This window comes from Syngnathus acus, chromosome 8, assembly GCF_901709675.1.
Source record: "Syngnathus acus chromosome 8, fSynAcu1.2, whole genome shotgun sequence".
Lineage (NCBI taxonomy): Eukaryota > Metazoa > Chordata > Actinopteri > Syngnathiformes > Syngnathidae > Syngnathus > Syngnathus acus.
The window spans coordinates 1,084,213-1,112,042 of record NC_051093.1 but is presented as its reverse complement, the minus strand read 5'-3'; the positions used below and the strand labels follow the sequence as shown (position 1 = coordinate 1,112,042).

Genomic DNA, 27,830 nt, shown 5'->3' with positions numbered 1-27,830 from the left:
CGGCCTCGTCTTCCAGTTTCCCGCAGTCTCGTTTTTTGATTCGAGTCAGACGCAACATCGGACACATTTCCCAGCTTTGTTGAAGCAAACACGTCAATTTTCACTTTGTGGCTCGGGCTGTGGTTCAAATGGGCGTGTCGCATATCCACCGTCGTCAGGTCCGGCCGCAACAGGAAAAACGCCAGCGTTCACAGCGACTAGAGTGGCATTCTGAAGGCCATCCGTGGGCCACCGCCTGGCAGTGAGCGTCACAGCGGAGGAGGAATTGTTTTGGCACATTTGTCTGCAAAACCTCCTCTAACTGTTCCATGTCAACATTTAGACAACACAAAGACAAAAGTCAGGTGTGAATTTTTGTGTGCGTGCGTGTGTGCGTGGGGGCAGCGTGCGGCTGGGCATTTACACACAGCTAATCCCATTGATCCCCCGTTTGACTGTCAGCTCTTTCCGAGCTACCGGTCGCCGCGTCCGGGCAGCTTCCCAAACAAAACACAACAATTCCCCCTCCCCTGGGACGCCATTTTCAGGATGCTTTAAAACGGCTTCTTCAAGCGACGAGTCCAGGGAGTCACTTGACATCCAGACGTCAAATAAAATGAGCAGAGACGCTTTGCGTAGCATCGGACCTCTCCACTCCTCCACGTCGGAGGGAATCCCGCTCTTGGTCTCGTCATCCTGAGCCGTTGGCCAAAGGGCGACTCTTCAAATTCATTTGAGAATATTTCCGTTGTGCCCTACGAGGTGGACGGTTTTGCCGCTCCACTGAGCCAATGCAAGGCCTGGTGAAGCCAAGAGGTGTTCTTCCGTTATCATTTGTCACCAAGTCGGAAGCGCCTCTGCAACTGGCTACTGGACTTCCTCTGCCAGAGGCCACAGGTGGTACGTGTTGGCGACAAGATCTCCGCCAGCATCACGCTGAGCACAGGGGCCCCCCAAGGCTGCGTGCTCAGTCCGCTGCTCTTCACCCTCCTGACGCATGACTGCGCTGCCACCTGCAGCGGGAACCGCATAGTGAAGTTTGCTGACGACACGACTCTGGTGGGTCTCATCACCAAGGGAGACGAGACTCAGTACAGGCTGGAGGTTGACCTTCTGACCGCGTGGTGCAGGGACAACAACCTCCTGCTGAACGTCGACAAGACCAAGGAGATTGTCGTTGACTTCCGGAAGGGTCACGCCCAACACCTGCCGCTGACCATCGACGGTGCTGTGGTGGAGAGAGTGAGCAGCGCCAGGTTCCTGGGGGTGCACATCAGTGAGGATCTCTCCTGGTCCACCAACACCGCGTCGCTGGCGAAGAAGGCCCAGCGCCGCCTGTACTTCCTTCGGAAACTCAGGCGAGCGGGGACTCCTCCGGCCGTCATGACTACTTTTTACCGCGGCACCATTGAGAGCGTCCTCTCCAGCAGTATTGCTGTCTGGGGTGGCAGCTGCACTGACCAAGACTTGAAGGCCCTGCAGCGCATTGTGAAAACGGCTAGTAAGACTATTGGTGCTTCTCTCCCCTCCTTGAAGGACATTTACACCTCCCATCTCACCCGCAAGGCGACCAAGATTGTGAGGGATGTGAGTCACCCCGCTCACTCTTTGTTTGAGCTTCTGCCCTCTGGGAGGCGGTACAGGAGCCTGCGCTCCCGCACCACCAGACTTTCCAACAGCTTCGTACTCCAGGCTGTTAGGATCCTGAACTCGCTCCCCCTTTCAGCGTAGCGTCCTGTTCTTGCTGTATGCTCACTGGCTCGGTTTTGCCCCTCATGTTCAATGGGTTATTGGTCTGTTTTTATTCATCGCTCATTTTATTTTATTTATTTATTATTTATTATTTATGGTTGTGCCTTCTTGTTTTTGTATTGTGTCGCCTACTTGTATGTCTCGTCACCGTGGGATGGAGGAAACGGAATTTCGGTTTCTTTGTGTGTCTTGACATATGAAGGGATTGACAATAAAGCTGACTTTGACTTTGACTTGACTTTTCCCAAAAGATGACCCCCTTCTTCTCATTCCTTGATCATCGATGGATTCGAGAATCTGCATTCGATCTCATTTTGCACATGTTGATTATTGTGCGTGTGGATGTGTGTGTGCTTGCACGCAGGCGTGTGTGCGTGTGTATATTTGCAAGCCCGTCGACGCTTGTCCTCATATAGAAGAATTATGACGGGCCGCCTGCGTTAGAGGCGGGCACTTTTAATCACACGCGGATTGCCAGCGCTTTAAACCGATGCTTTTTATGTGTAAGCGTGGCGGATTAGCGGAAGATTTACAGATTTGGAAATGGTCAACAGCTGTCGGGCCGCACGGTAGCGCGCGTCCAGAAAATCACGGCGTCAATGGAGAGGAAAGTCAAAAGACAGGAAGGCAAACGCCGTCGTTTTGACTCAGAGGCAAGGAAATGATTGGCAGGCGCACCGCCGAGACTGAGAGCGAGGGACCAAACAACCCGCCGTTCTGAGAAAAGCTGAGGCAAGGTCGGACAGACACGTTGCTGCTCACCGCTGCCTCTGATGAGCATCGCGGCAAATGGAAGACGGACCTCTCCGTTTCCAGCCTCCTTGAATGCTTTACGTGTACGGCTACGCGCATCAACCGAGTACGCCACAACTGTCGACAATTCTCAAATGCGTCACACCTAAAGCGGGCAAGCCAGCGAGCGGCCAGCTTGCTACCATGTAGTAGTAGAAGCGTCAGGAAGCTAACGCGGCAATCTAAACTTGTCGCACATCCGAAACATACAAAGACGTCACTCGTCAAGCAAACTCGCAAAGTACGCAAGCACTGAACCTCAACTTCATGCGGCACTTCTTGGCCCACCCAAAAAAAAGCTGTTGCCCCTAAAAGCCAAACACTTTAGTTCATCCTTTCAAGGCGGCAAAACCCGCGGCTCGTAACATTTGGAAGAAACCTTCCCGTGAAATTGGAGTTTCCCTCCAAATTTGATGAGCTTTGCCAAGTACGTATTTAGGGACCGCTATTCTCCCGAGCCTCAACAAATGTACGCCAACCTTGCAAGAGCCAACGCCAACGTACATAACAATAATAATAATAATAATAATTCATTAAATTTGTATAGCGCTTTTCAAAAACCCAAAGACGCTTACAGGGAACAAGGCAAAGACATACATGAGGGGAGGGTGAGGGGGACGGGGAAGAGACAATGGGATAAAATTAAGAAGAGGAAACCAGTTATGGGTAGGGGAATTAATAGGCTTGAGAGAAGAGGTAAGTTTTTAGACGGGACTTAAATATGGGGAGTGTGGGTAAGTCACAGACAGACTGAGGGAGAGAGTTCCAGAGTCGGGGTGATGTGGAGGAGAAGGCTCTGTCACCGAAGGATTTGAGTTTAGATTTTGGGACTGTCAGACGTGAAGTATTGGAGGATCGGAGGCGACGGTTGGGGCAGTAGGGGACAAGGAGGTCGGATAGGTAAGTGGGAGCCAGGTGGTGAAGGGCTTTGAAGGTGAGGAGGAGTATCTTGAAGATGATACGCTCCTTAATGGGGAGCCAGTGAAGAGAGTGGAGAACAGGAGTGATGTGTTCACGGGACCGGGTGCGGGTAAGGAGGCGGGCAGCAGAGTTTTGGACTAGTTGAAGTCTATGGAGTGAGTGAGCAGTGATTCCAGTGAGAAGGGAGTTGCAGTCATTCAATTCCACCTTGATTTTAATCGCCTTCATTGGGAACAGCTACCTACTCAAATTGTCAATCATTTGATGTTGGTGGCATTATCTCATCTTCGAAGCTTTTGGCTAATCTGTTGATGGTGACATGGAGGGGCAAAAATAATAGGGACACCTCCAGCTATCCAGTGCAATGCGTTTCAAAGCAGCTGGCTGGCATTTGTTGAGCAGTGATTTGCACTCAATCACGTCTCATTACATTGCTCAGCTCTGTCTAATGTTGTCCGAGTAAGAGTGTTTCAGTGGCTTGAAAACAAACCATTGCTAGCTTCATTCAATTCCGCAAAACACTTTCATTTAAACACGAAGAAGGAAGGAAGAAAATGTTAGAGATGTTATGCTGGGTTGTGTGACGTCATGAGGGACGGTCGCCAGTTGAATATAGACACAGACTTGAGCACCAGCTGTCGTCCTGGGTCTCATTCATATCAGTACATACGTATATACACACAAACATGGTGTCAGAAGCGACTGGACCCGATCACAGTTTGGCTGGACGGCGCTGTGCTTCACTGCGCGGCCAGTGAAAGAAGGAGAAGAGGGACGGACGGACAGAAAGCAAAGACGAGCGAAACGGCGGTTAGCGACCTGCTAGGCTAGCGACACCACCCACCATGGCAACGAAGATACCGCCACTGGAGGAGATGAACATGAGCGGCGACCTCGCAAGCAATTGGGACAATTTCAGAGGGGAATTTGAAGACTATTTACTGGCAACGGGATTATCAGAGAAAGAGCAACTAGTACAAAGAGCAACCAGTACAAGCAGCAACCCTACGGCGAGTAATGGGTAATGAATGTCGTCACATATACAAGCATAACTTGGGACTCACGGCAGACCAAGGGAAGGATGTAAAAGTTATTCTTGATGCTTTGGAGTACTTCAAACCAGCTAGAAACATCATATTTGAGAGATTTGTTTTTGGAAACTGCAAGCAAGATGAAGGGGAGCCGATTGATGTGTTCGTAATGAAACTGAGGGAGAAAGCTGCTTCATGTGAGTATGGACAACTCAAAGAGGACTTGATCAGAGACAGACTGGTGCTGGGTGTGAGTGATGAAAGTGTGCGCCGCCGGCTGCTCAGACAAAAAGATCTCACACTAGCATCGGCCATAGATATATGCAGAACGGCAGAGATGACAGACACGAGAATACAAGCAATCGCGCAGGACAGGCCTCCAGAGACAGTGCACACAATGGATGGCCCGCTGCCACGTCCCCTGCCCAGGCAGGAGCGTCCGGACAGAATTCGAAATCAGACCTCGAACACATATGACAGCGCTACGTGCAGATTCTGCGGCAACACGCACAGGCGTGGGCGTGATTTTTGCCCAGCCTTTGGAAAAAACTGTAGGAGCTGTGGGACCGCAAATCATTTTGCCAAAGTTTGCATGAAGAGGGGCCAAGCCACAAGACAGCTACACGCGGCAGACGGTGAAGTACCTGAGGACATGGACAGGTCTGACACACATTTACACAGCGGAGAGCATAGGGGCAGTTCAGGGGCGAGGGAAGAAATGGTTTGTTAACTTAAAAAGGAATGGTGGGTTTCAGAGGTGCCAGATAGATTCGGGGGCCACATATGATGTCATGAGCATAAAAGACATGAGGAGACTTGACCCTGGGGCAAAGCTACTACCTAGCCAGACCAGGCTAGTATTGTATTCAGGCCAATCCATGCAATCCACGGGCATATTCCGCACAAAGTGGGTAGTGAAGGGAAGAGTACACAGGCTACGGTTCGAAATAGTGAGAAGTGGACAGAGACCTGTTTTCCAAGTTTCCCTCGTTAAACACACCTGATTCAATTAGCAGGCTCCTGCAGAACGTGAGGATGAACTGATCATTTGAATCAGGTGTGTTGGAAACTTGGAAAACATGTAGGAATGCGGCCCCCGAGGACTGGAGTTAGAGACCCCTGCCATACAGAGTGACGCGAGTCAGAAGGGACTTGGCTGTTGCCTACTGCAGGAGAATCAGCCGGTAAGCTTTGCTCCACGGGCACTTACTCAGACGGAGCGGAACTATGCACAAATCGAAAAGGAATGTCTGAGCATAGTGTTCGCGTGTCAGCAATTTCATTACTATTTGTATGGGCGGGGGGAGATCACAGCGGAAACCGACCACAAGCCACTCATCTCCATTTTCACCAAGCCACTCCTCTCAGCGCCCAAACGACTCCAGAGCATGCTGCTCACACTACAGGGCTACTGAAGGTGGTGTACAAGCCAGGGCCCGACATGCACATCAGTGACACCTTGAGTAGGGCCACGGCTTCACCGCAGGGGCCTGGCACGAGATATACGAAACAAACTGTTTGCTGCATGCAGAGAGCACAAGTGGACGCTGAACAGATAAATCAGGCTGAGCATCTGAACGTCACCAGTCAGCGGCTGAGGCAGATAAAACTGCATACAGTGGGTGATGGGAGTCTTCAGCTGTTGCAAGAGGTAGTGCTCCGGGGTTGGCCAGATCGCCGGGAGGACACTCCATTGGCAATCAGAGAATACTGGTCAATCAGGGACGAGATCAGCGCACAGAATGGAGTGCTTTTCAAGAGTCAGCGAGTCATAGTGCCCAAATCATTGCGTGCTGAAATGTTGAAACGCATCCATGCCAGCCATGTAGGAGGAGATGCCTGTTACAGACAGGCCAGAGACACGCTATACTGGCCCAACATGCACGGTGAGATCAAGGACTATGTGAGCCAGTGCTCAGCCTGCAACGAATATGCACATGGGCAGCAGCGGGAGACGATGATGTCCCATGCACTCCCTACACGACCATGGCAGATCCTCAGCATTGATCTTTTCACACAGGCTGGCAAGGACTTTCTGATCATGGTTGATCATTATTCGAATTTCTGGGAAATAGAGTTGCTCCCAGATCTTTCAGCTGAGACCACAGTGCTGAGGTGCAAGGCCCAGTTTGCACGGCACGGTCAGCCTGACCGGGTAATTACAGACTGTGGTGCCCAGTTCGACTGCGAAACGTTCAGGAGGTTTGCCAGAGAGTGGGACTTTGACCATGTCAAACCCAGGTACCCAAAATCGAATGGGAAGGCTTAATCAGCCGTGAAGATTGTCAAGAGCCTGTGCAAGAGGGCAGCAAGGGCGGGGACTGACCCTTGACTGGCCATCTTGCAGTGGAGGAATACGCCTACGGAAGGCATGCTGAGCAGCCCCACGCAGAGACTGATGTCTCGGAGACTGAGAACGCCACTCCCGGTTGCTGACACACTCTTGGAGCCGAGTGTGGTGGCGGGGGTTCCAGACAGGCTGCGAGTGAAACACCAGACAGCCAAACTCTGGTATGACAAATCGGCCAGAGATCTGCCTGAGTTGTGTATTGGATAGGACATAAGGATGAAGCCCCTGCCTGGGGACAGGACAGGCAGGTGGCGAAGAGGAGTGTGCTTACGGCTGGTGGGCCCCAGGTCATACCTGGTGGATGTTGAAGGGACACTGTACCGCCGTAACAGGGTGGATCTGCGACCTGCGGAGAGTAACGCCGCAATGCCTGGGCAGCACGGAGTGCAGCACAACAGCCCACCAGCTGACCAACCCGGGGATCCACCTGACAACGCGATTGACACTAATGATGACACTGACACAGTCGCCCAGGAGGTCACATTGCAGGGGCAGAGTGACGTCCACCAGGCTCAGAATGGATCGCCTCTACATACACCTGTGCCAGGGCGCAGGACGGCCAGTGGCAGGCTTGTAAGAGTGCTGAAGAGACTGGACTTGTGAGTTGTGTAGGTACTGTGGGGCCTCGAGGTCAATTGGGTTGTTGACGGAAACAAATGTGTAAAAAAAAAAAAAACATGTACACTGTTCTTTGAAATGTGAGTTAGGAGTTGTTTAAGTATTCGCTGATACGTAAAGAAAAGAGGGGGAGACATATTGTTGAAATTTAAATTTGATCTTCATGTATAAGTTACCATCTATAAAAGGGGAGATGTTAGAGATGTTATGCTGGGTTGTGTGACGTCATGAGGGACGGGCGCCAGTTGAATACAGACACAGACTTGAGCACCAGCTGTCGTCCAGGGTCTCATTCATATCAGTACATATATACACACAAACAGAAAATGCCAAGGGGATAGGGGGAATCAATAGTGGCGCACATTACCTTGAGCCCGGGCGCAGAAGCACGTCGCCGAGAGCAGAACCCAACAGAAGACCCACACCTTCCCGATCCGTCCAGTCACTGCCATGCTCAGGCACCGCTGTTGCTGTCTCACCTCCAGTGCCGCCGACGCTGTCGAGCCCCTGGCGCACTTTTCTCCGCGTCGCCTCGCAGGAAACATGTTGCTCCGGTCGCACGCACTCCCAGGAAGCGAGAAAGAGAGACAATTGTGTGTCCTGGCTAATGCTTCGGCGTTCGGACTTGACGGCGCTGTGCTGCTGCTGATGGTGCTGCTGCCGACGCTCTTGTGCGTCAGACTGGTGATGAGGGAGAGACCGGGCTGGCGCGCACGCGCAAGGTAGGAGAAGAAGCCCAATTGAATATTTTATGCGCTCTTGAACGTCACGTACTGACAGCAGCCTCTTCAAAATAAAAAGGATGTTTACGCAGTGATTCCCAACCACTGTGCTGTGAGAAAAATGATCCACATTCACTTAATATGTCCAAATAAGCATTTAGTACCGACGAATAATGTATCTGTTCACCTCCCTGAACCAGCGACGTACAGCTCTTCCACTCGATGGCACAAGGTAGGATAGATAAGAAGCCTGCGTGTCTATTATTTTTCAGAGCGGGGGGGTCTGAATGTAAAATCCCCAAGGTTGCTATCCGTCACAAATATGTGCTTGTTTATCTAACTATGTCGGCGTGATATCGTGACGGGCATCATCAATGGGAAGGTACAATAAAAATGAGTCTCCACCTGTTGCCATTCAAAGAGCATGCATGCAGACTACATCACGGTTTCTTGCTTTGTCCTCATTTCACAAAAACTATTCAGAAGAATTCGGGGCCTGATCATTATTGTTTCGCTAATCCTACTTCATGGGCCCTTTTGGTTTAGCGGTATGCCATGGGATTTTTGCGACGTAAACGCGGCTGAAGGTTGCGGAAAATCAGGAATCACCGTGAAATGAACTCCTCCTTCGTCATGGAATCGTGCTTTTAAGCATTGCTTTCCCACGCGAAGATTAACGACTTTGCTTGAGTTTCATCATCGTGCACTCAAAAATTCCAATTTACAAGGGAAGGGTTTTATAGCACGTAAACACTGTACGGTGCTGCCACCATGCGGCAGACAAAATCCTCCCTCCTCCTATTGGGATTGCTGTGATTGAGTTTGAGCCCGGATTTGATTAAAAACAAAGTCGATGAACAGGCAAACATATAAAACATGCATTTAAAAATACGACTGCACGTCAATCTGGGAGTGGCCACGAACGCAGTCGGCCACACGGCCACTGCCATAGATCTTCTCGCCATGGCATAGATCAGGGGTGGCCAACCTGCGGGTCGCGAGCCGCATGCGGCTCTTTGGCTGGTTCCATGCGGCTCTTTTACGTTCATATCAACATTTGTGTTTATTTTTTGTGCGTATTTGCTTCGCTTGAGTTCAATATGGTATTTTGGTCAAACGCGCATGCGCGTGAGGTGAAATCCCGCAAAGGAGGAGGGACAAACCCATTTGAGGAGTGTCAATTTCACTCTAAAAATGGCAAGGAAAAAATGCACAGCTAAACGAATACATGAGGATGAACACAGGACGTTTTTAACAGAGTTAAAGTTGTTTTTTGTTGAACGCAATGGCAAGCCATTCTGCCTGATATGTCGGACGTCATTAGTGCATTTAAAAGCTTCAAATGTTCAGCGCCACTTCAGCTCACTTCATGCCAATATCGATAAGGACTTTCCAAAAGGGACTGAATTTCGCAAGCACAAGTTTGGACACTTTGAAAAGTCAGGCAGAAAAATAGGTACAGTTCTTCAAAAAAAATTACGAAGCACTCAGAGACTGTCACGCTTGCATTGTTTCAACTGGCTTGGAACATTGCACGGGCTAAAAAGCCATACAATGAAGTGGAGTTTGTTAAAAAATGCCTCAGTGACGTTATTGAAATCTTGTCTCCTGAAAACGACAAACTAAAACGAATGGTCTGTCCCGCCACACATAGTAAGTGAAAAAACGTATTATGTTTTTGTTTGTGGAATTTGTTGAACTGAGAGTTTGTCTGTGTGAGACAATGCACACAATGTTCATTGTTGAAAATGTGGTCTTTGGTCTGTGGTTTTAGTACTGTAGGAGTCAATTTGTCATTATCATGTTGGTGCGTGACCCCAGTGTGCGTGTGTGTGTGTGTGTGTGTGTGCGTGTGTGTGTGTGTGTGCGTGTGTGTGTGCGTGTGTGTGTGTGTGTGTGTGCGTGTGTGTGAGTGTGTGCGTGTGTGTGTGGGGGGGAATGTTCATGTGTGCTCATGTGTATGATGTGGCTCTTTGCGATGACACAGTAAAAAATGTGGCTCTTAGTCTCTGACTGGTTGGCCACCCCTGTAGTAGGGTATTCAACTAATCACTTGAATCGTCTAATTAACTCCTGCAAGGGTTTCCTCAGCCTTGAAAAACACTCAGCTTGGTTCAGTAAACTAAATCACAAGCATGGGGAAGACTGCTGATCTGACTGCTGCCCAGAGGACCATCATTGACACCCTCCATCAGGAGGGTAAGACACAAAAAGAAATTTCTCAAAGAGCAAGCTGTTCACAGAGTGCAGTTACAAAGGACATCCACAAAAAGTCTGTTGGAAGGGGGAAATTGAACGATTCGTTTGAACGAATCTTTTGAGTGAACTGATTCTAAAGATTCAGTTCACCAACAAGAACTGGAATGCACATCCCTATGTCACATGAGAAAAGGATCCTTTTTCCTCCAGCTTGAATTCCTCTTCCGGAAGAGGAGAAAAAAAGACTGCACCGTGATGTCGTATTCTTTGACCAGTTCATCGATTCACCGACGGCACCCGCTGTCCTCTCGCTGGTTTGATCCGTGCTGGACGCCCAATCGCACCTCGGTGCGCCTGCCCCGTCGTCCACAAGAGGTCAGACACGAACAGCACAAGTCGTCCATTCACGAGGGGCGCTGAATGCATGAGCTCGAGCCAAAACGCTCACGAATGAATAAAAACGATGTGCATAGATGGCGGAAGTGGATAGCTCTGCGTGTTGGGCTTGAGTATGTAGCTTGGGCTCGGGAATGGGACGGGAGGCGTGACGTAGGTGGGCCTGGGTGAGCGCCACGCCCTCCCTGTTACGGCGGCCAAGTTGACGCGGTCACTCAAGTCCCGTGCCTCGGATCCGAGCACGGAAAGCCGCATCGTGGAAGCAACGTGGCTACCACTCGCCTTTGATACGTACCCTCCTACTCGTGGAATCCCGCAACTTTGGCTCTTGCCCCCGCCCTCAGCCGTGGATCGTCGTCGGGGCTTGGCTGTGCACCTTCGCCTGCCGCCGCCGCAGGGATGGCCACCGCCAGTCTCAACTATGTGGCTCCATGGTGGATCTACTGGCTGCACAATTTGCCTCACTTTGACTTGTCGCTCAAGCCTGTGGACAGCACCTTTAGACCCGAGCAGGAGGACTACCAGCAGGTCGGTACCACCAGGCACTCGCATCGCTTAAAGTCGGGAAATTTTGGGAGCGCAAAATAAGGCTCTCGTTTTGTTTGGCATCTTTTTATTTGTCTATGGTCCACTTTGAAAAAGCGTTTTTGACCTGACCTGGCAAGTGTAGTGATAAGCCAGCAAGTAGGATTTCGCTGAGCTCCACCGAAGGCGCTCCCAAGAGAAGTGTCCCCAGCCAAGCTAAAATGAAGCAGTAGCGCAGCGGCATCAAAACGACTCCCCGAAAAGAAAAAGCACAATGTGCCAGTTTGTAGTTGTGTTGAGCATCAATGTGTCAATATTGGACGGCTGACTGTACAGGGACGTTCGCTACCCCAAGTTTTCTTCCGGACTGACAACACTCAATTCTTAAATATTGGGTGGTACCCCTCGTACTTTTGATACATAATTTTTCAACTAAACCAGTGGCGGGTCATTTTAAAGACAAATATTTTGCTTATGTCCAGTGATGAGAATTTTCCACGGATCCCCGTGTTTTTTTCCATCTAAAGTATTTTCGTGAATCATGTAAATCCGGTAGGAGACCCCGGGGACGACCCAGGACGCGCTGGAGAGACTATGTCTCTCAGCTGGCCTGGGGCCGCCTTGGGATCCCCCGGGATGAGCTAGAGGAAGTGGCTGGGGAGAGGGAAGTCTGGGAGTCCCTCCTGAAGCTGCTGCCCCCGCGACCCGACCCCGGCTAAGCGGAAGAAGATGGATGGATGGATGGATGGATGTAAATCCGTTGAGAAAATTATTTTTTTATATATGGGGGGAGTGGCCGGCTAGCTGGCCGGGCAACGTTAGCCTCGGTGACTCTCGCGGGCATACCCCGCCCGCCGCAACAGCGTAAATCCCCCCGCAACTTTTCCGTGCTTTCTCACATTTGCCATTCTCATCCCTGTATGACTGACTAAAGGCGAAAGAGTCACGCTGCAATCCTGCAATAGAGAATTTCATCATCCGTCTGTCCATCCATCCATTAACTGTACTGCTTGTCCCCACGGGGATCGCAGGCATGCTGGAATCTATCCCAGCCGTCAACGGGTAATTGGAAATAAAAGCCATGCACTCAACATATGTTGGTGCCAAAAAACATGCACGCATGCACTACGGATATGGCACCTTAAAGAGAGGAATGACACTCTGTATCAGTTCTCGTCCATCCCGAGTTCTTAACATGCCTGTGGAGTCCAAAATATTGCATGCATAATGACATGCGGCCACTTAGTGAGCCTCGGCTGGCGGCCAAAGTGAGCAAGCTCCTCAACGAAGCCTCGTCAGGAGATGTTTGTGTCTTTTTGCCTCCCTGCGCACTGGTTTGGTCTCCATCCCCCGGGCTCACGCTCCGTAATCACAAGACCGAATGAAAGCCAATCCGTCACATGACGCCGGCCTCCCGCGCCGTGCCGTGCTCGCCTTCCCTTTTGGCTATGCTCGCCTCGTCGACCTGCCGCCATCGACAACAAAACCTGCATTTTCTCACCCTCGTTGCCGTTCCAGAAAGTGTCGAACAAACAAACAAACAAACATGTCACTCCTTTGTTGAGCAAATATCTGTCTTTCTTCTTCTGCCTCTCTCTCATTCTGCCAGTCTGTGGCGGTCCTGGCCTGTGTGGGAGCGGTGGGCCTCAGTCTGAGCCTGGTGCTTTTGGTTCTCTTCTTGGTCTGCTCGCGTATCTGCCGCAGGGACGCGCACGAAGACGTCAAAAGGCCCGAGAGGACCCGCTGCGCGACGTGGTCGGCCGTCGTCACCGCTCTCATCGTATGGTCAGTCGCACCCGTGGAAGAATGGAGGAGAGCGATACCCGAGCCAATTCAAAGAATCGCGCTTAGCCTCGCTGCGACAACCATTTCTGTCGGTCTGCGTGTGCGTGGCTGCAGTCTCGCATGCCGGGGCAGCTGGCGCCCGCTTCAACTTGTGACGCTAAGTGTCGGCCACTAATGCACTTAGCCCATTTGACGGTTCCAGGGAGAGTGCGTAGACACAAATCCCGTTGTGATGCTAAGTGATCGAGCGTGATGCCGTTGAAGGCGGTGTTTGTTACGCACGTTGCATCTGTGCCAGGCGGTCCGCTTTGTTTTTCCCTTCGCTAATGCCTTTATATTGGCCGCAAACGCCCGCATATGACATTCAATTAAATGACGGAATGACGAATTAAATGTTCTGCTGAGGCTTTGATCGCGACATGCCGATGGAACTCGGCCATTCTCAGCTCTCCGTGTGGACCACTCGGAGCTGGCAATTGCGATAGCTAACAAAAATAAGGGACTGGCGAGCGGCTTCTGACAGCAGCTGGAGCGGGTTTGGGTCCCAATCTCAACCGGGGTCAAGTAGTGTCGCCGGGAACAATAAGATTAGCGGCCAGTGACGCAGGAGCTCGAAAATCCCGCCCACAGTGTTGTCAGTCGGTCGGTCGCCGTGGTTGACGCGTATTGAGACGCCCATTCATCCAAGAACTGATCGCCGGGACCCAATTCGCCCTTCCGGTTGAGCGCGTGTCTCTGAAAGATGATCCACCTTCATCTTTCCTCTCTCGCCAGTGGTCAGTGACATTTCTTTCCAGAGGACGGGGCCTTTGTGAGGAGTCTGGTGGCACGACTGACGGCAAACTATTTCCATTTATATTCTATTCATGACCATCACGTCACATTGTCGTCGCGAGCGCCCGTGTTTCCGTTTCGGGCTAACCTCGTGGCGACGAGTGCAGTTCCCAGCACGGGAAAGGGACAGTCTCGTGCCTCTGTGTTTTCTCCCCATTTGCCGAGCGCATCGATGCTCGAGGTATTGCGGTAAGCTGTTGTCACCGAAGGTGCAAGCGGATGGAGAAGTGCTGCCGCTCTTTTGATGCTGTGCCCGCCCCTTCGCATTCGCAGTTGTGCTGTGGCAGTGGGTTTCTATGGAAACAGCGAGACCAACGATGGCGTGCACCGGTTCACCTATTCCATCTCCAACGCCAATCGGACTTTGGGCGCCATCGACAGCCTGGTAAGAGATGATTTCCTCGCTCTTGTTACCTCCAATGGCCTAGCGTCGTTTCGAACTAATTAACGAGTACACGTGGAGGAGGAGCTTGTCAGTTTGGAGATGGTATCAACAATCGTTGTCCTCTTGGACTTGTTCCATGTATTAAGTAGTGACCGTTCAGTATGTGTGTGTGATTTAATGATTTAACCAGGCAATGAATATGTCTAAAGTGTGAAACAAAAATTGGTCTTTTCTCAAATGGCTCTCTTCAAGTCTTTTAATGCAACTTTTAGGTGGCAGTGCAGCACAAGCTCCTCATTTGTGAGCTATCTAAACAAAAAACGGCATTCAGCGCACCCCGTGGCGGCGCCTCCCCGCGGGAGGCCGCTTTTTGCCTAATAGGGATGCTCGCTGCGTGCGTGTCGGGCCTGACCTGCATTCGCCAAAGTGAGTCTATGGGGAGGGGGGAGGGAAGGAGGCGCTTGGATTGATTAAGCCTTTCCTTTGTACTGTGCGACGGGGTGAGATAGCATGAGTGTGTGCGTATCATTTGCAGAACATCAGCAGGAGTGCTTTCAATATGGGCCGCTATCTGTTTGCAAGCTCATCTCTCACCCTCTTTCTTTCTCACGCGCTTGGCTCTCCAAAACTCGAATGTAATCAAGTGCAAGCCTTGAGGGGAGCGTTTATCTTCTTTGTGGCTCCGGCGTGGGGTCTCAGCCGTGAGCACCAGACGCGGAGGGGTCTCGTAGATGAGCAAAACAACATCTGTTCAGTGGAGCTTTCGACCAAAGAGAACACGACAGAGTCACTGCTGCATGCGCACGTGTTTGTATGAGTACAAGACAAGAGTGAGTCTTTCGTGATGATCCGATCCTAAGTGGTGCTTCCCGGCCTGGCAGCCCACGTAGCGATCGCTGCGGACGAACGCTAGTCTGACCTTTTGAGAAGCGCCATCGTGCCACGGGGGCTCCAGACCCGTGAAAATTGCTGTCGGGCTTCCCGTGAGGTTTCCCGTCCAAATCATGCCGGCCGCGGCTCGACACACAGGTCGATGGAGACAGGCACTCGGTACATGTCTGCGAGCACATTTTGAGGAATGGGCCAACTGGCATCTCTGCCTCCCCATTTAGCCGGCGGGCTCTCTAGGAAGTGCGCAAACGGGCGTCCAGCGGCACCTGGAGCGTCTGGATGAGATCTTGGCCGCACGGGCCGATTACCTTCAGGCTCTACGCTTCGTGCGGCTGATGGTGAACAACGTCATCCGGGAGCTGAATGCCCTGCCCAACCTCGACAAAGCCAACGTGGGGCTGACGGCCGCCGCGGCCCACGCCGCCTTCGTTGAGTATTACAGGTGCGCACGCCCTTGAGAGCTTGCTTTGCTGTTTTGAACTTTTTGTTCTGGCCCGATTGCTGACTTAATGGTGCTAAAATGAAGTGCCCTTTGTGTTTTGTCTCCGAGCCACTGGAATGCTGCTCTTCTAATTGACTCAGTGACTCAAACCGCAAGGGCGGGAAGATGAACAAAAATAAAAAAGGAGGCGGCCAAATATTTTTAATAAACATGAGGAAAACCTCAAAGTTGGTCAAGCAAAAATGAGTGCAAATGAATTGGAAATTTCATGTTAATGCAGGGAGGATGACTTGCAGAGGTTACAACCTTGCAAAGTGTCTCATGGTTGATATTTGCATCTAAGTCTTGTCTCAATTAGGCTCACAGGTTAGCTTGTAGTTCATCCCGGCTGGCTTTAGGCCAGAGGCGGCCTGGTCGCCGTCAATTGGCAGGGCCCGTTTCCCACAGATGGCCAAGCATGCTCATCATTGATGAGGGCATTTGATCCGCTCTCCCTCCTTCTCATGGCCTCCTCGTCTGGCCGCTAAGTGCCGTCTTCACACAGACGGATTCTAAGCGTCCGTATGCAGAGGCCTCGGCATGCGCTCACGTGCTCCCCGGTGACCTTAATGTCCATATTTATGAAGCCGCCGGCGGATGTCCACTCTTTGAAATTGCGAGCAATCGATACTTCTTTTCTTACTCCGGTTAGATTGACGCCAGCGGCGGGCCAGCTGAAAAAAAAAAGAGTATTAGAGTATTGGAGTGGACTGTTGTGGCGCTCCACAAGTGACCAGCGTTTGCTTCCGTGTCGTCTGCTTCTAGATGGCTGACCTACCTTCTCCTGCTGATCTTTGATCTGCTCATCTGTCTGGCCATCTGCTTGGGGATGACCAAGCAGTCTCGGTGGCTGCTCGTCATGTGAGTTGGAGTCTGCTGCTGCTGCTGTTCTTGCGTGCCCTCGCCTTTGCCCTCGCCTTTGGCATAAATTAAATTCAACTCTGATTTAATTCAGAAGGATTTTCTTTTCTCTTTGCAATTGCTTTTATGATACATTTTCTTACTTTGGCTTGTGGGTCATAGAAGCAGCCCACGTCAAAAAAATTGCAATTGATTGCAGTGTGGTAAAGCCATCAGAGCAGGCGCGCAAAGTAGCTCTCTGGTGGCATTTTTTTGCACAGTGACATCATTTGCTTTTGTTTCGTGGAAAGTGCAACATTTGAGGACGCGCTCAGCATATTTGGCCGGGTGGAGCTTACTTGTGCATTCACACGATGCTTAAACAAAAACAGCGTGAATGGGAATAATGGATTGCAGAGCACACGCTCCAGACTTCCTATCACGTTTGGCCAATCCAGCACTGCCCACGCCTTGGGCGCTAACAGACCAGACGCCACTTCCTTCTCCTCCTCATGGCGCTCACTAATGCCTATTGATCGGGCCCGAGGCCGGATGAGCATGCAGCTCCCTTCGCTAATGATGAAGTGCTCTCAGACTTCTTTATTGCTGCCTTTTTGAGCAGGTCCGGCCTCATTCGGCAGAGAAGCAAAGGCTGCCGCTGCAAAGGGTCAAAGTGCACCAACTCCAACAAAGATGCCCCATCCGTGTGTGCGTGCCCATGTCTCAGCCGTCTTGTCTTTGTGTGTGAATATTGCTCACCATGTAGGATGATGGCCTTGGTCGTGCTGTCTGTGATCCTGAGCTGGGCCTCACTGGGAGCCAGCTGGGCTACAGCTGTGGTGAGTTGATGCTGGCTTCTTTTTTTGGGGGGGGGTCTCTTCATCTATTTAGGTTTCTTTCGCTCAATCAGTCACGTCGTAAAGCTGATTATAAACTCAGCATAATCATGGTTGTAAACAACACTCCCAGCCCGGCGTTAATTACACCTCGGAAATCTGTCTTTGTCGTGTGCTGCTTTAGTTTTGCAATAAATCCTCCTTGTTTTCAAGCTGAGTGTCGTCTCGCACACGTTTGGGCTTAACGTGGTAATGGAGAGTCCGCATTTGGGGCACAGTAAGGGGTACTAAGCGATCCCCACCCTGAATCTCCTGGAGGTATTGTGGAATTGAGGATCATCTGACTGATTAGGCGTCTGGACAGATGCGGCGGACTAAGCCCGGGGTGGTGACCAAACCCAAAACGCAGCACAGACATCCGCTGCCATTCAATGCACATATTGCTACACATGACAAACAGGAGCCACGAAATACTTGCCGCACGACATAATATTCGTACGCGCCGACCGCTGATTCGAAATTGCAAAGTACAAGGCGTCGATCAAAGGCTGGAGTGCTGACGGGCCTCTCGGCACGTGTGTGTTGTGTCGTCACACAGGGCACCGCCGACTTCTGCGTGTCTCCCGACAAGTTTATCGTCAACCGAAGCAAAGAATTCCTCAGTGCGGGTACGTCGGTGAATGATTGAGCGGCGTTCCACTCTGGCACAAAAACAGAGACTGCTGCAACCTTTCTCACATTTTGCCGACATCACAACTGCCCAGTTGCAAAGTGGCAGGAAATGAAAAGTGCTCCAATGACTCTTCATTTTTCCATCTTCATGAAATATGAGCTCAGACTTACACTGTTTCTTCTCCCCTGGTAGATATTGCTCACTATTATTTGTTCTGCAGTCCGAATCTACCCAACCCCTTCCAACAGGTACGCACACACACACACACACACACACAATTAGTTCAAGCAAGGCGATTCCTCTTTGCCCCCCGTCGCTTGCTACCTGCCTTCGCAAGCGACACGAGTCATTCCTAGCTCACAGGTTAACGGATAGCGACAGCAACGAGAGCGCCATTCAGATGTGCGCACCTCTTTGAAAGGGAGGCTTGATCAGGACGAGGACTAGCGACGGAAAGGAGTAGACGTTTGATGAGAACTGCTCCAGAAGTGGAGATGCTCTTGGATGCCCTCCTTTCCTTTTTCACTAGTTTTGCGTTTTCAACACCCATGGCGAATCATTGCAGGCCAGCCATGGCGGATCATTGCAGGCTTTAGCGCTCCTGCTCCTCATTTGCGGCTTGTTAAGGATAATCCGGTCTCCTGATCAACTCCAATGTTTGGGTGGCGTTCCTTTGAAGAGGCGGAGCCTGAATCAAGCAGGCCTTCCTATTGCTTGTCAACAGTCCTTTCGCGCATGATGCTTTTTTGCGTCCACAGTCGCTGACGGTCTGCCAGCGCTCGCTGACCACCATGCAGATCCAGATCCAGGGTTTGCTGCAGTTCTCCATGCCCGCCTTCCCCACCGCCGAGGTACGACGTCGACGAGGCCGCTGTGAAAGCTGTTGGAGGGGACAAACAAACACAATGATCCCTTTTGCTCCTATTTGTTTTTCAAAATCGTTGAGTCGGCCAGCTCGTGTGCTCACTCCTTAACTTACCTTTGACACAGGGCTCTTTGTTTCACGCAGAGAGACCTGTTAGGCATCCAGGGCCTGTTGAATGCCAGCGAATTCAATCTGCACCAGCTGACAGCCTTGCTTGATTGTCGCGGACTGCACAAGGTGAGCTTTTTGCCTGATGCTGCGCAAATAGTGCTATTTCGATGGACCTCATGAGGCCTGATTTATTTGCTGTGGTCTTCATTAGCACCGAGTGAATTTTGATTTGTGCCGGATAAAGCCTTTGTTCTCTGAAAGCCCTCTTATCTCACCCTGTGGCTGGAGTCACAGTGTGTGCTTTGAGTAACACATTTCAGATTTCAGCAGCACACACAGATGCGGCTTACCTGGCTGTGGCTTTGTGGTGCAGGACTACCTGGACGGCCTAATGGGCGTATGCTACGATGGCGTGGAAGGCCTCCTCTACCTGGCTTTGTTCTCCCTGCTGGCGGCGTGCGCGCTCTCTGCCATGCTGTGTGCCATTTGGCGAGTGTGGACGCTAATCGGCAGCAGGTCAGCGTCACCGGGTGATGAGCGACCCCCACAGACACACACACACACTGTCCGCACTGCTTATCTCTCGTGCGCTTTGCCGCCGCATAGAGACAAAGAATATGACGACATAGACGAGGAGGACCCGTTCAACCCTCAAGCGCGCCGCATGTCCTATAACGCCAGGAGGTCCAACATCCACAGCTTCTGCAGCTACACCAGCAGTGCTGGCAGCCAGGCCAGCATCCATCCTCCGCCTCAGGCGGCCGCCGCTGTACCGCCCGCCCCAGAATACATGTAAACGGAGGATTTTCAAATCAAATTTTTTCCTTTGAGAGCAATGGAAATGTTGTCACTGTGGATGCCAAATTGGCCATGCAGCGCAATTAAGGGTTTTTTTTGGTAACGGACTCAACTGTGAGCTTAGACAAAACAAAACCATTCAAACTTATAGGATAGAAAAACAAATGTAGTCCTGAAGTTAAGCCTTGGGGTACACCACTTTTAAGGGTGAGTTTGCAACAAACAGGTAGTAAGATTCATATGATCACATAGAACGCACATTTAGCTTCCACCAAATTGCTGCACTAGCAGCGCTAAGCTGCCATTAGCTCTGCGAACAAGGTGACATTAGCCACGGCTGCTATGGTGATAGCATGACTTATTTGTTATGTAGCGCGACTACAAGAGAGGGAAGGCCATTTTTTTATTTTACGGAGGTGCATATTCCACCGTAGTTTCAGCACGTGTGTACAGCAAATAGCAGTCATGCCTTCTTTGTCCAATTGGTAGCTTTTTCCTTGGGTGTGATGGGTTTTCAAAACGCCTGCCAGAGTGAACTGTTATATCCTCACAGATCATTTCCCTCGTGTAATGGCTGGCAGCTTTAACAAATACACTGTGACAAAAAGTTTTTTTTTTTTTTTGGAAAACGCCCCCTGAAAACGATTGGAGTCCAGCACATTGTTTCATTTTTTTTTTAATTTCTTTGCTACTTCCTTTCCTAATATGTCACCATCTTTCCCACTCGTTGCCTCCTAGGAATCAGTCCATGCTGTTTGGCGGGAGCCCTCGGTACGAGAACGTCCCGTTGATATGCAGAGGATCCCCGCCACCGTCGGTGCGTTGGCCCTACGCCGCCCTGATGTCCCAAGTGTGACCACGACCCCCCCCCCCCCCCCTGCATGTTCACAACATGAAACGAGGATGAAGTGGTGGTGTAAGACTGCCCTCTGGTGGGTCATTACCCGGCTAGCCTTAATTTCCATCGTTTCTTCCAAAAGACAAATGCGTCCAACGTGCAAAAGAACCTCCAAAGGCCGTGACACCAGACTGCATTGTTGCCTCGCTCGTATGTCATCCTAGAAATGTGCTGTTGAGCTATTGAAGATCATAAACGTACTTGACACTCACCGCTCTGTTTGTTTCTCATCGTCGACTGTGATTAAACTGGACTTTCTTGCATGTTTGTTTCTAAATGGACCGATTGTCCTCCGCACGTTGCATGCTGGTGTGCCAAGCGCTTGCTCCTTCCTTGCCCAGCCCGCATGCTCCGCCGCTCATAACGAGAGTACAGAAGTGTGTCCTGTCTGCTGTTGATCACACTTTTTTCAGCTCCCGAATGTCCTGGAAATTTACAACAAATTGTTGGTGACTTTCACGTGCTGCATTTGTTTGTGTTCACCTCGCTTTCTATTTGGAACCCTTTCGGTTGAGTCTTCATGCAACTGTTTTGTTCTTTGATTAGCTGAATAACATTGGATTTGCATCACCTTTTGGCTCATTCGTAGCCGCCATTGTCCAATTGAACTCCACGGGAACAATATTGATGATTCAAGGAACTTTCTTGTATTGCCAGCACACATTCACACGGTGCATGAAACTCATTACTGGAGGTTACGCTCAGTGACATGAAGAGGATGAGAGAAACACAAAATTTCGAGTCCAGTGTCATTTTCATGGTTTCTCCCCACAGTACTCACCCGGTACGAGGACAACTTACCTGTCCACAACCGAAGTCCAGATCCGATGACACTTTGGCCCGGACTTCCAGGTGTAGAGGAATCGCCACGACAATTAAGCAGAAATTGTTGCTTTTATCTAGAGAATGTATCCAAACTGTTTGATGCCTTTTTATTGTATGCAAGTAAACTCATGTTTGCCAACCTCGTGTCATTTATATCATCGTGTTGCATCATGACAATTCATGAATTGATCAAAGGACCTGAAAGATGTGAACATATTCCAGCGATTTCCCAAGGATTTGTGCCAAAGGCCGAACCCGCTGTTCCCTATCGCTGACTTACACTACCCAACTGAGAATCTTCCAGTCTAAAAGCTGTCTATATGGTGCCTAGACGTCTAGGCTAAAATCCGTCTCGAATACGTCTATACATCAAAGTTTTTTAGACGTCTATTGCTTAGACATCTAAGCATAGCCGTCTAATAGACGTCTATGTATAGATAGACGTCTATTAGACGACTATGCTTAGATGCGTCTGTAGCATAGCCGTCTAATATACTTTCTTGATGTTCTTCCAGGATGTGAAAATGTACATCGGTTTTTTTTTTTTTTTTAAACAGGTTTCAGTAACAGTCATACTTATGTTAGTTGTGGATATAAATACACCTTTTGATGTTAAAATTAACCAAAATGATTATTTAAATCTAAATAAAAGCATTTTTCAAACATTATCCAACCATCACAAACATGAATGCGCAATGTTTTTAATTATATCACGTTTGAAAAATTCAAAAATATACATACAATATTTTTAAAAATGGGGGCTATTTTACTAGAGAACAAAACTACTAAGTTGCAATATAAATATATAAATACTTTTTATGTAGGACATATCAAATACCTTTAAAATTGTTTTTCCTTGATATATGTCATGTCAGTTGCACATTCCGAACATGAAGCAATCGCACAGGAACAAGCAGACAGTTTTTTTTATTATCATTTACCAGCGCTAAAAGAGTAAAGAGCAGTCTTCTTGAGAGCCCTCTTTGCACGACTCCCACCACCACGCCTATTGAACATATTGATCATTGTCATTTGTGTAGAGTCTGCAATAGAAAAAATGTCAACAGTGAGAGCGGTATTACACCACCACATTGTAAGCCTTCACTGTTGTCTTTTGTAATCTACAGCACAGGTGTCAAACTCAAGGCCCGGGGGGCAGATACGGCCCGCCACATCATTTTATGTGGCCCGCGAAGACAAATTGTGCATCAAATTCGTGTGTCATTACTGGAATTGCAAATTGTCACTTTAAAAAAATTTTTTTTTTTAAATATTTTACCAGTTTTTACTAGTCTGATTTGAAAACGAGTTATTTGTCAGTTTGTTTTGTAGCTTATACTGTACATAATATGAGTTGCTTATACATTTATTTGGGTTGGCAGTCATAATGGCCCTCCAAAAGAAACAGACTACAATGCGGCCCACAAAAAAAATTACCGTAAATTCCGGACTATAAGCCGCACCGGACTATAAACCGCACCAGCTAAAATTGGGGGATATTTTAGTTTTTTTCTTATATAAACCGCACCGGACTATAAGCCGCACGTGCACACGCGTTTTTTACAAAGAAAGACCGTTCACAGAAAGCCTTTTTAAAGTTTTAATAACATACTTTAACATGTCTTTCTAAACATTGCCTGTGACGCAACAGTAGTACCGCAGCAACACGGAAGTGTGCACGCGAGTTATTAACAAAGAAAGACTGGACACAGAAAGCTTTTTTAAAGTTTTAATAACATACCTTAACATTTCTTTCCAAACACTGCCCGTGACGCGGCAGTAATACCGCAGCAACACGGAAGTAACACAAGACTAATAGGGCTGGATTAAAAAAAACATACCCGGTAAAAGTCACTGAGACGCGGCGGTAACACAGCAGCAACACGGTAGTACAGCACCAACAGGGCTCGTTAAAAAACATACCAGTAAAAGTAAAAAAAGAGCTTCATCGTCTTCATCTTCCTCCTGTGCACTGAAACCATCGAAGTCTTCCTCCTCAGCGTCCGATTGGAATAGCGTTAGATATCCTTCGCCTCACACTTTCTCAGTCTCTCTTTCGTCGTCGCTTTTATGCATTTCTTCGAGTGTGATGAGGGTCTGTTCATGCTAATTTTATTCATGCACGAAGCGCTAAATTACATTAAACTAGCGAGCGACACGTATAGCTCCAGAGTAGACAGGACCACGAAATAAAGAAAAGGGTGACGCAATGTCATCAACATCGACTGTCTTTAGCTTAAAAGCGGCTTCATATGCATTTCTTTTGTCCCCCATAATGACGGTTTGTGTATAAAAGCTTCCTTTCAGTAATGTCCGTCTTGATCTCATTCTGTCTCTTCTTTGTGTGAATTATACGGCACTATTCGCCTATCAAAACACAAACTAGCACGTCTTCTTCGGCGCATTATCTCTTCTTCGTCTGTCTCGCTCTTGCTTCCTGCTAGAGCGCCCCCTGGAGGCCGTAAAAATCCATAAATACGCCGCGCCGCCATTTAAGCTCTATTTCCCTCTTTGACAGCCAAATCGATTGCTTTTAACTTAAAAGCTGCATCAAATGCATTTCTTCGTGTGTTTTCCATGATGAGGGTGTGTGCGTGATCCGCGAAATGTTCAAAACACAAACTAGCACGTCTTCTTCGGCGCATTATCTCTTCTTCGTCTGTCTCGCTCTTGCTTCCTGCTAGAGCGCCCCCTGGAGGCCGTAAAAATCCATAAATACGCCGCGCCGCCATTTAAACCTCGGGGTTCAAAGTAACCTTCTGAATAAAATGCATTAAAAGTTCACGTTCATTACAACTTGTTTTTGGTGAGCAAAATGTCAGAAGAATTGAATTTAAATGCTGATTGATTGGGTTTTAATACAATGCAGATGGTCCAAACAGCGCCACTGCTTTGTGTAATCTCTGAGTCACATGGCAGTGTAAGAGAAAGGGTTTAGAGCCCTTTGACGCAGGTCACCTAGCGTGCATTCCTACTAAAGCTCATAATAGTCACAAGCAACACAGCCAGAATAAGCAGCAGCCATAGTAGTGTTTCAAAATAGTATTTTTGTTGTTGTTTTTTTCTTCAAGATACCGCAGTGTATAAAAGTGATCAAGTCATCACAAAAATCACGAAAAAAATCCTTATATAAGCCGCAGGGTTCAAAATTTTGGAAAAAAGTCACGGCTTATAGTCCGGAATTTACGGTAGTTTGAAACCCCGGATCTACAGTATAGATGTCAAACTAATCATGCCTGTCCATGGTCTTCTTGGAAACATGCATGTCTTCAAATCAGCCCCTCCCGACACAAGACTGCTTTGCAATCTGTATATAACAAATTATGAACAGTGTCTCAGAAGAGTGGAATTACTTAGGGACATAATTGAATTGAGGACTTTTTTTCTCGTACATCGAGCAAAAATAACTGAAACGTCAATAACTTTGATAGTACAGCAATTTAACCAAACAGAGACCTACAGGTTCGTTTTGTAAGCTGCCAAGAGTGAAGGGGGGACCACAACATCCAATATTTTGACAAACCGATTCCAAACGTAATCATTCTGTTGTCATTCAGTCTTACATCCTGTTTGTCATTTATTTCCTTGGACATCATGTCAAAGGTCTCCAGATCAGTCATGGGCAACTGTTCACTCTCCGCGTCACATTATGAACAAGAGTTGAGGCTCCTCACCCCAGGGATTGCCAGAAGGGTCTTTACGATGACCTTCAGAAACTCTGAGAATAAACAGAAATAGAAATAAAATACTCATTTAAATTACTGTAGATATGACCTCTTTTTAAATGACTGTAATGTCAATTTAAAAAAAACTTTACTTTTCCCTGCCATAGGCGTTTTACACTCACTTCCTAGCTGTTTGTTAGGTGACTTACCTAAACAACTCACAAATAATGAAGAGAGAAGACGTTTCCGATTTCTTGCAAGGAGAATCGGAAAGCTGTAAAGTTCTCTCACAATTCTAATCAGCTTTCCTATCCACCCCACTTTTATTCATTTAGAGGTCCCTGATTACATTAGGGCGGTGCCCCTAAAAGGATGGGGAATCAACAAGATCAGCAAACGGCATCCGCCCCTGGCATGTTTTCTCATGTATTTTGGCAGAGTAATCACAAGCAGACATTGGCAGATAAACTCTTCCGCACTTCATTTCATCATAAAAACACTTCATTTCTTCATATCAGTAAATAGCAGAAAGGTCGTCTTGCGTCGTTCCTCATCTCCCTGATCAGCTTGGGGCCAACAGCTTTCGATTCCTCAGCCTGCTTCTGACCTTTGTTCCACAGCAAAAACACTCTTTCCACAGCAATCATAATACATTGTTAAACCACCGCAATCACAAATGTATAATTAAACATAATGAATTTATCATTCCAACATTTCCCCCCTTTTTATTATTTCGATTCTATATTTGCCCCCAGAAAACATCCTCAAAAAGACTCCCGGTATAGGTTTTATCCAATTAATTCATCAACCAGTTGACCAATGTAGTTCTCGTACACATTTTGGGGCCGAGAAGTAGGATTCAGGAAAGGAAGATACCCTCTCTCAGCGCCCTGGGCCGTAGCGTCACCACCGCCCCCCAGCTCTGGATTTGCCAGAAGCATTGGGTAAGTTTCCGATAATGTAGAATACGTAGGTGCCAAGGCTGTAGAGATAAGCCGGTTTAGCAGAGCGCGGATACAGGGAATGCAGCAACAACCACACAAGGTGAGGAGAGCTGTGAACACAGAGATTGATACCGTTTTTTTTCATGTATAATGCGCCCCCATGTATAATACGCACCCTAAAAATGGCATGTCGATGCTGGAAAAAAGCCTGTACCCATGTATAATACGCACCCAAATTTTGACTCCTATTTAAGTCCGTAAACGTAAAATTATTTCAGAAAAAAGATCATCTTTGGGAACAACCGAATGTTATTCTGCCGGTCAGTATCACTGCGCATGCGCTAGCAAACTCGATAGCGAAGAAATGTTTCGGATTTGTGTAGGGTACATTGTGACAGCAAACGACCAGGTGATCGAGCAAGCGTCTGATACGAGAGCATTGTGTTCGTATGGAGCGTGTTTGAAGTGAACAGCAGAGAAGAAAGGAACAAGGCAAAGTGTTGTGAAATAAAATATTACCTGTAATACGCATTTAGGTAGAGAACTCTCGCTCTTTATATAGCTGACGTGTCTTGCGCATCCGTTCTGCGCATCTGTAATGGCGGCCTCCGTATGATATCCGGTTTGCGATGGAGATTAAAAAACTAACAATATTTGACAATGTAGCTGCCATAAGAAAATGCACTGATATGTAACGTTTTGAGCTAAGCTCTGTTTCCAAGTGGGAACCAATTTTAGTTTTTGTGTTAGCGGTTCCTTTTTGTGAGTTACACAAGGGCGAGTGTGTCTGATTTTGAGCCACCGGGTGGCAACGTTTCCGTTTGCATAAGCAAGTGATGAAGAAGGCAAGGAATGCTTATTTAGTTTCCTTTCTGATAGCATTTTTGTTTATTGGTGAAACCGGAGTTTTGAAGACCTGTATTGTCAAGATTTACGTTTTTCTTCGTTTTCTCCCTCGAGCAAATGCGGCAATGAGTTCTCACGGCATGTGTGTGGAGAAGGAGTTTAATAAATGCCCGTTTTGAAGAACTGCTTGTACGCCTGATTGACAAGAGGGAGCTACAGTGAGAACTCAGCCAGCCCGGCGCCAGAACAAGACGGTGTTCGGCACAGCTACAAGCAAGTCACTTCACTCACCTCTTCCATCGGACAGATAAGAGACTGTACATTCACCTGCCTACACAAGTAGCTACCTGAGTCCAGAGAGCTTGGGGTGCCAGTCAACAATAAGTAAACATTTGAACAAGTTAAATGTTTAAAGGTGGACTAGCCTCAATTGCTGTAAAGGGACCTACAAGTGCTAAATTGTGCAATGTTATGGTGATGTGTGCATGTTGTAAGGTTTAAGTGCTTGCTTATTTGCACCTAGTAATGTCTGATTGAGGTGTGAACGACCATTCATAGCATTTGAAAACAAGTTCATTTGCGAACATTTAAAGGTGTAGAACAACATTTAAGTGATTAAGTCATTGCAATGAAAATTAAGTTTATTGTACATTTAGTCAATATATTAGACAGGTTGGTTGATAAAGTAAATTACAGGAGTCAGTAGTAATTCAAGATAGCCTACTGTAGTCAAGTGATAAAACTATAACATCATTACATTAGTAAATCAGATAAATACTGAGTTCATGAGACTTCCTAAAATGGATGTGTCCAAGATAGAAGGGATAACTCCAATCTTAGAAGGCATTGAGGATGCTGATAGTGAGCA

At 48.4% G+C, this 27,830-nt stretch overlaps 2 protein-coding genes and 3 long non-coding RNA genes across 15 annotated transcripts in view; 3 read left to right on the top strand and 2 right to left on the bottom strand.

Annotated features, from left to right (window-relative positions):
• LOC119126080 (protein sidekick-2-like) overlaps window positions 1–8,117 on the bottom strand; it is a 28,038-nt gene extending 19,921 nt beyond the window's left edge. For 3 of the 4 annotated variants that reach the window (XM_037257109.1, XM_037257111.1, XM_037257110.1), the window contains exon 1: window positions 7,811–8,115. In XM_037257109.1, coding sequence (XP_037113004.1) covers window positions 7,811–7,988 — 178 coding nt within the window. In that variant the 5' untranslated portion in view covers window positions 7,989–8,115. Of the gene's footprint in view, window positions 1–7,810 lie in introns of all 4 variants that reach the window. The other variant, XR_005098574.1, reaches the window with a different exon arrangement.
• LOC119126181 lies at window positions 5,604–7,503 on the top strand. Its single transcript, XR_005098610.1, has 2 exons — window positions 5,604–6,061; window positions 7,336–7,503. It is a non-coding gene; the product is annotated as an uncharacterized LOC119126181 (long non-coding RNA).
• A 2,419-nt stretch (window positions 8,118–10,536) lies between the features above and the next one.
• LOC119126111 (protein tweety homolog 2-like) lies at window positions 10,537–21,646 on the top strand. 8 transcript variants are annotated; one of them, XM_037257201.1, is made up of 15 exons: window positions 10,538–10,739; window positions 11,105–11,288; window positions 12,895–13,070; window positions 14,178–14,289; window positions 15,402–15,622; window positions 16,427–16,522; window positions 17,268–17,340; window positions 17,936–18,005; window positions 18,203–18,258; window positions 18,769–18,861; window positions 19,020–19,112; window positions 19,360–19,502; window positions 19,593–19,778; window positions 20,523–20,601; window positions 21,457–21,646. In XM_037257201.1, the coding sequence occupies exons 2-15, from the start codon at window positions 11,160–11,162 to the stop codon at window positions 21,511–21,513; spliced, it is 1,584 nt and encodes a 527-aa protein (XP_037113096.1). In that variant the 5' UTR covers window positions 10,538–10,739; window positions 11,105–11,159; the 3' UTR covers window positions 21,514–21,646. The 8 variants fall into 8 exon arrangements, 7 of the variants coding, with proteins under 7 accessions (XP_037113097.1, XP_037113096.1, XP_037113098.1 ...); XR_005098579.1 differs by having other exon boundaries at window positions 10,538–11,288; window positions 20,523–20,716; XM_037257203.1 differs by lacking the exon at window positions 12,895–13,070.
• A 4,235-nt stretch (window positions 21,647–25,881) lies between these two features.
• Window positions 25,882–27,830, bottom strand: part of LOC119126190 — a 9,113-nt gene continuing 7,164 nt past the window's right edge. Inside the window, exon 2 of the long non-coding RNA XR_005098619.1 lies at window positions 25,882–26,226. This is a non-coding gene — a long non-coding RNA (uncharacterized LOC119126190). The remainder of the gene's footprint in view (window positions 26,227–27,830) is intronic.
• LOC119126182 overlaps window positions 27,447–27,830 on the top strand; it is a 27,149-nt gene continuing 26,765 nt past the window's right edge. Inside the window, exon 1 of the long non-coding RNA XR_005098611.1 lies at window positions 27,447–27,457. This is a non-coding gene — a long non-coding RNA (uncharacterized LOC119126182). The remainder of the gene's footprint in view (window positions 27,458–27,830) is intronic.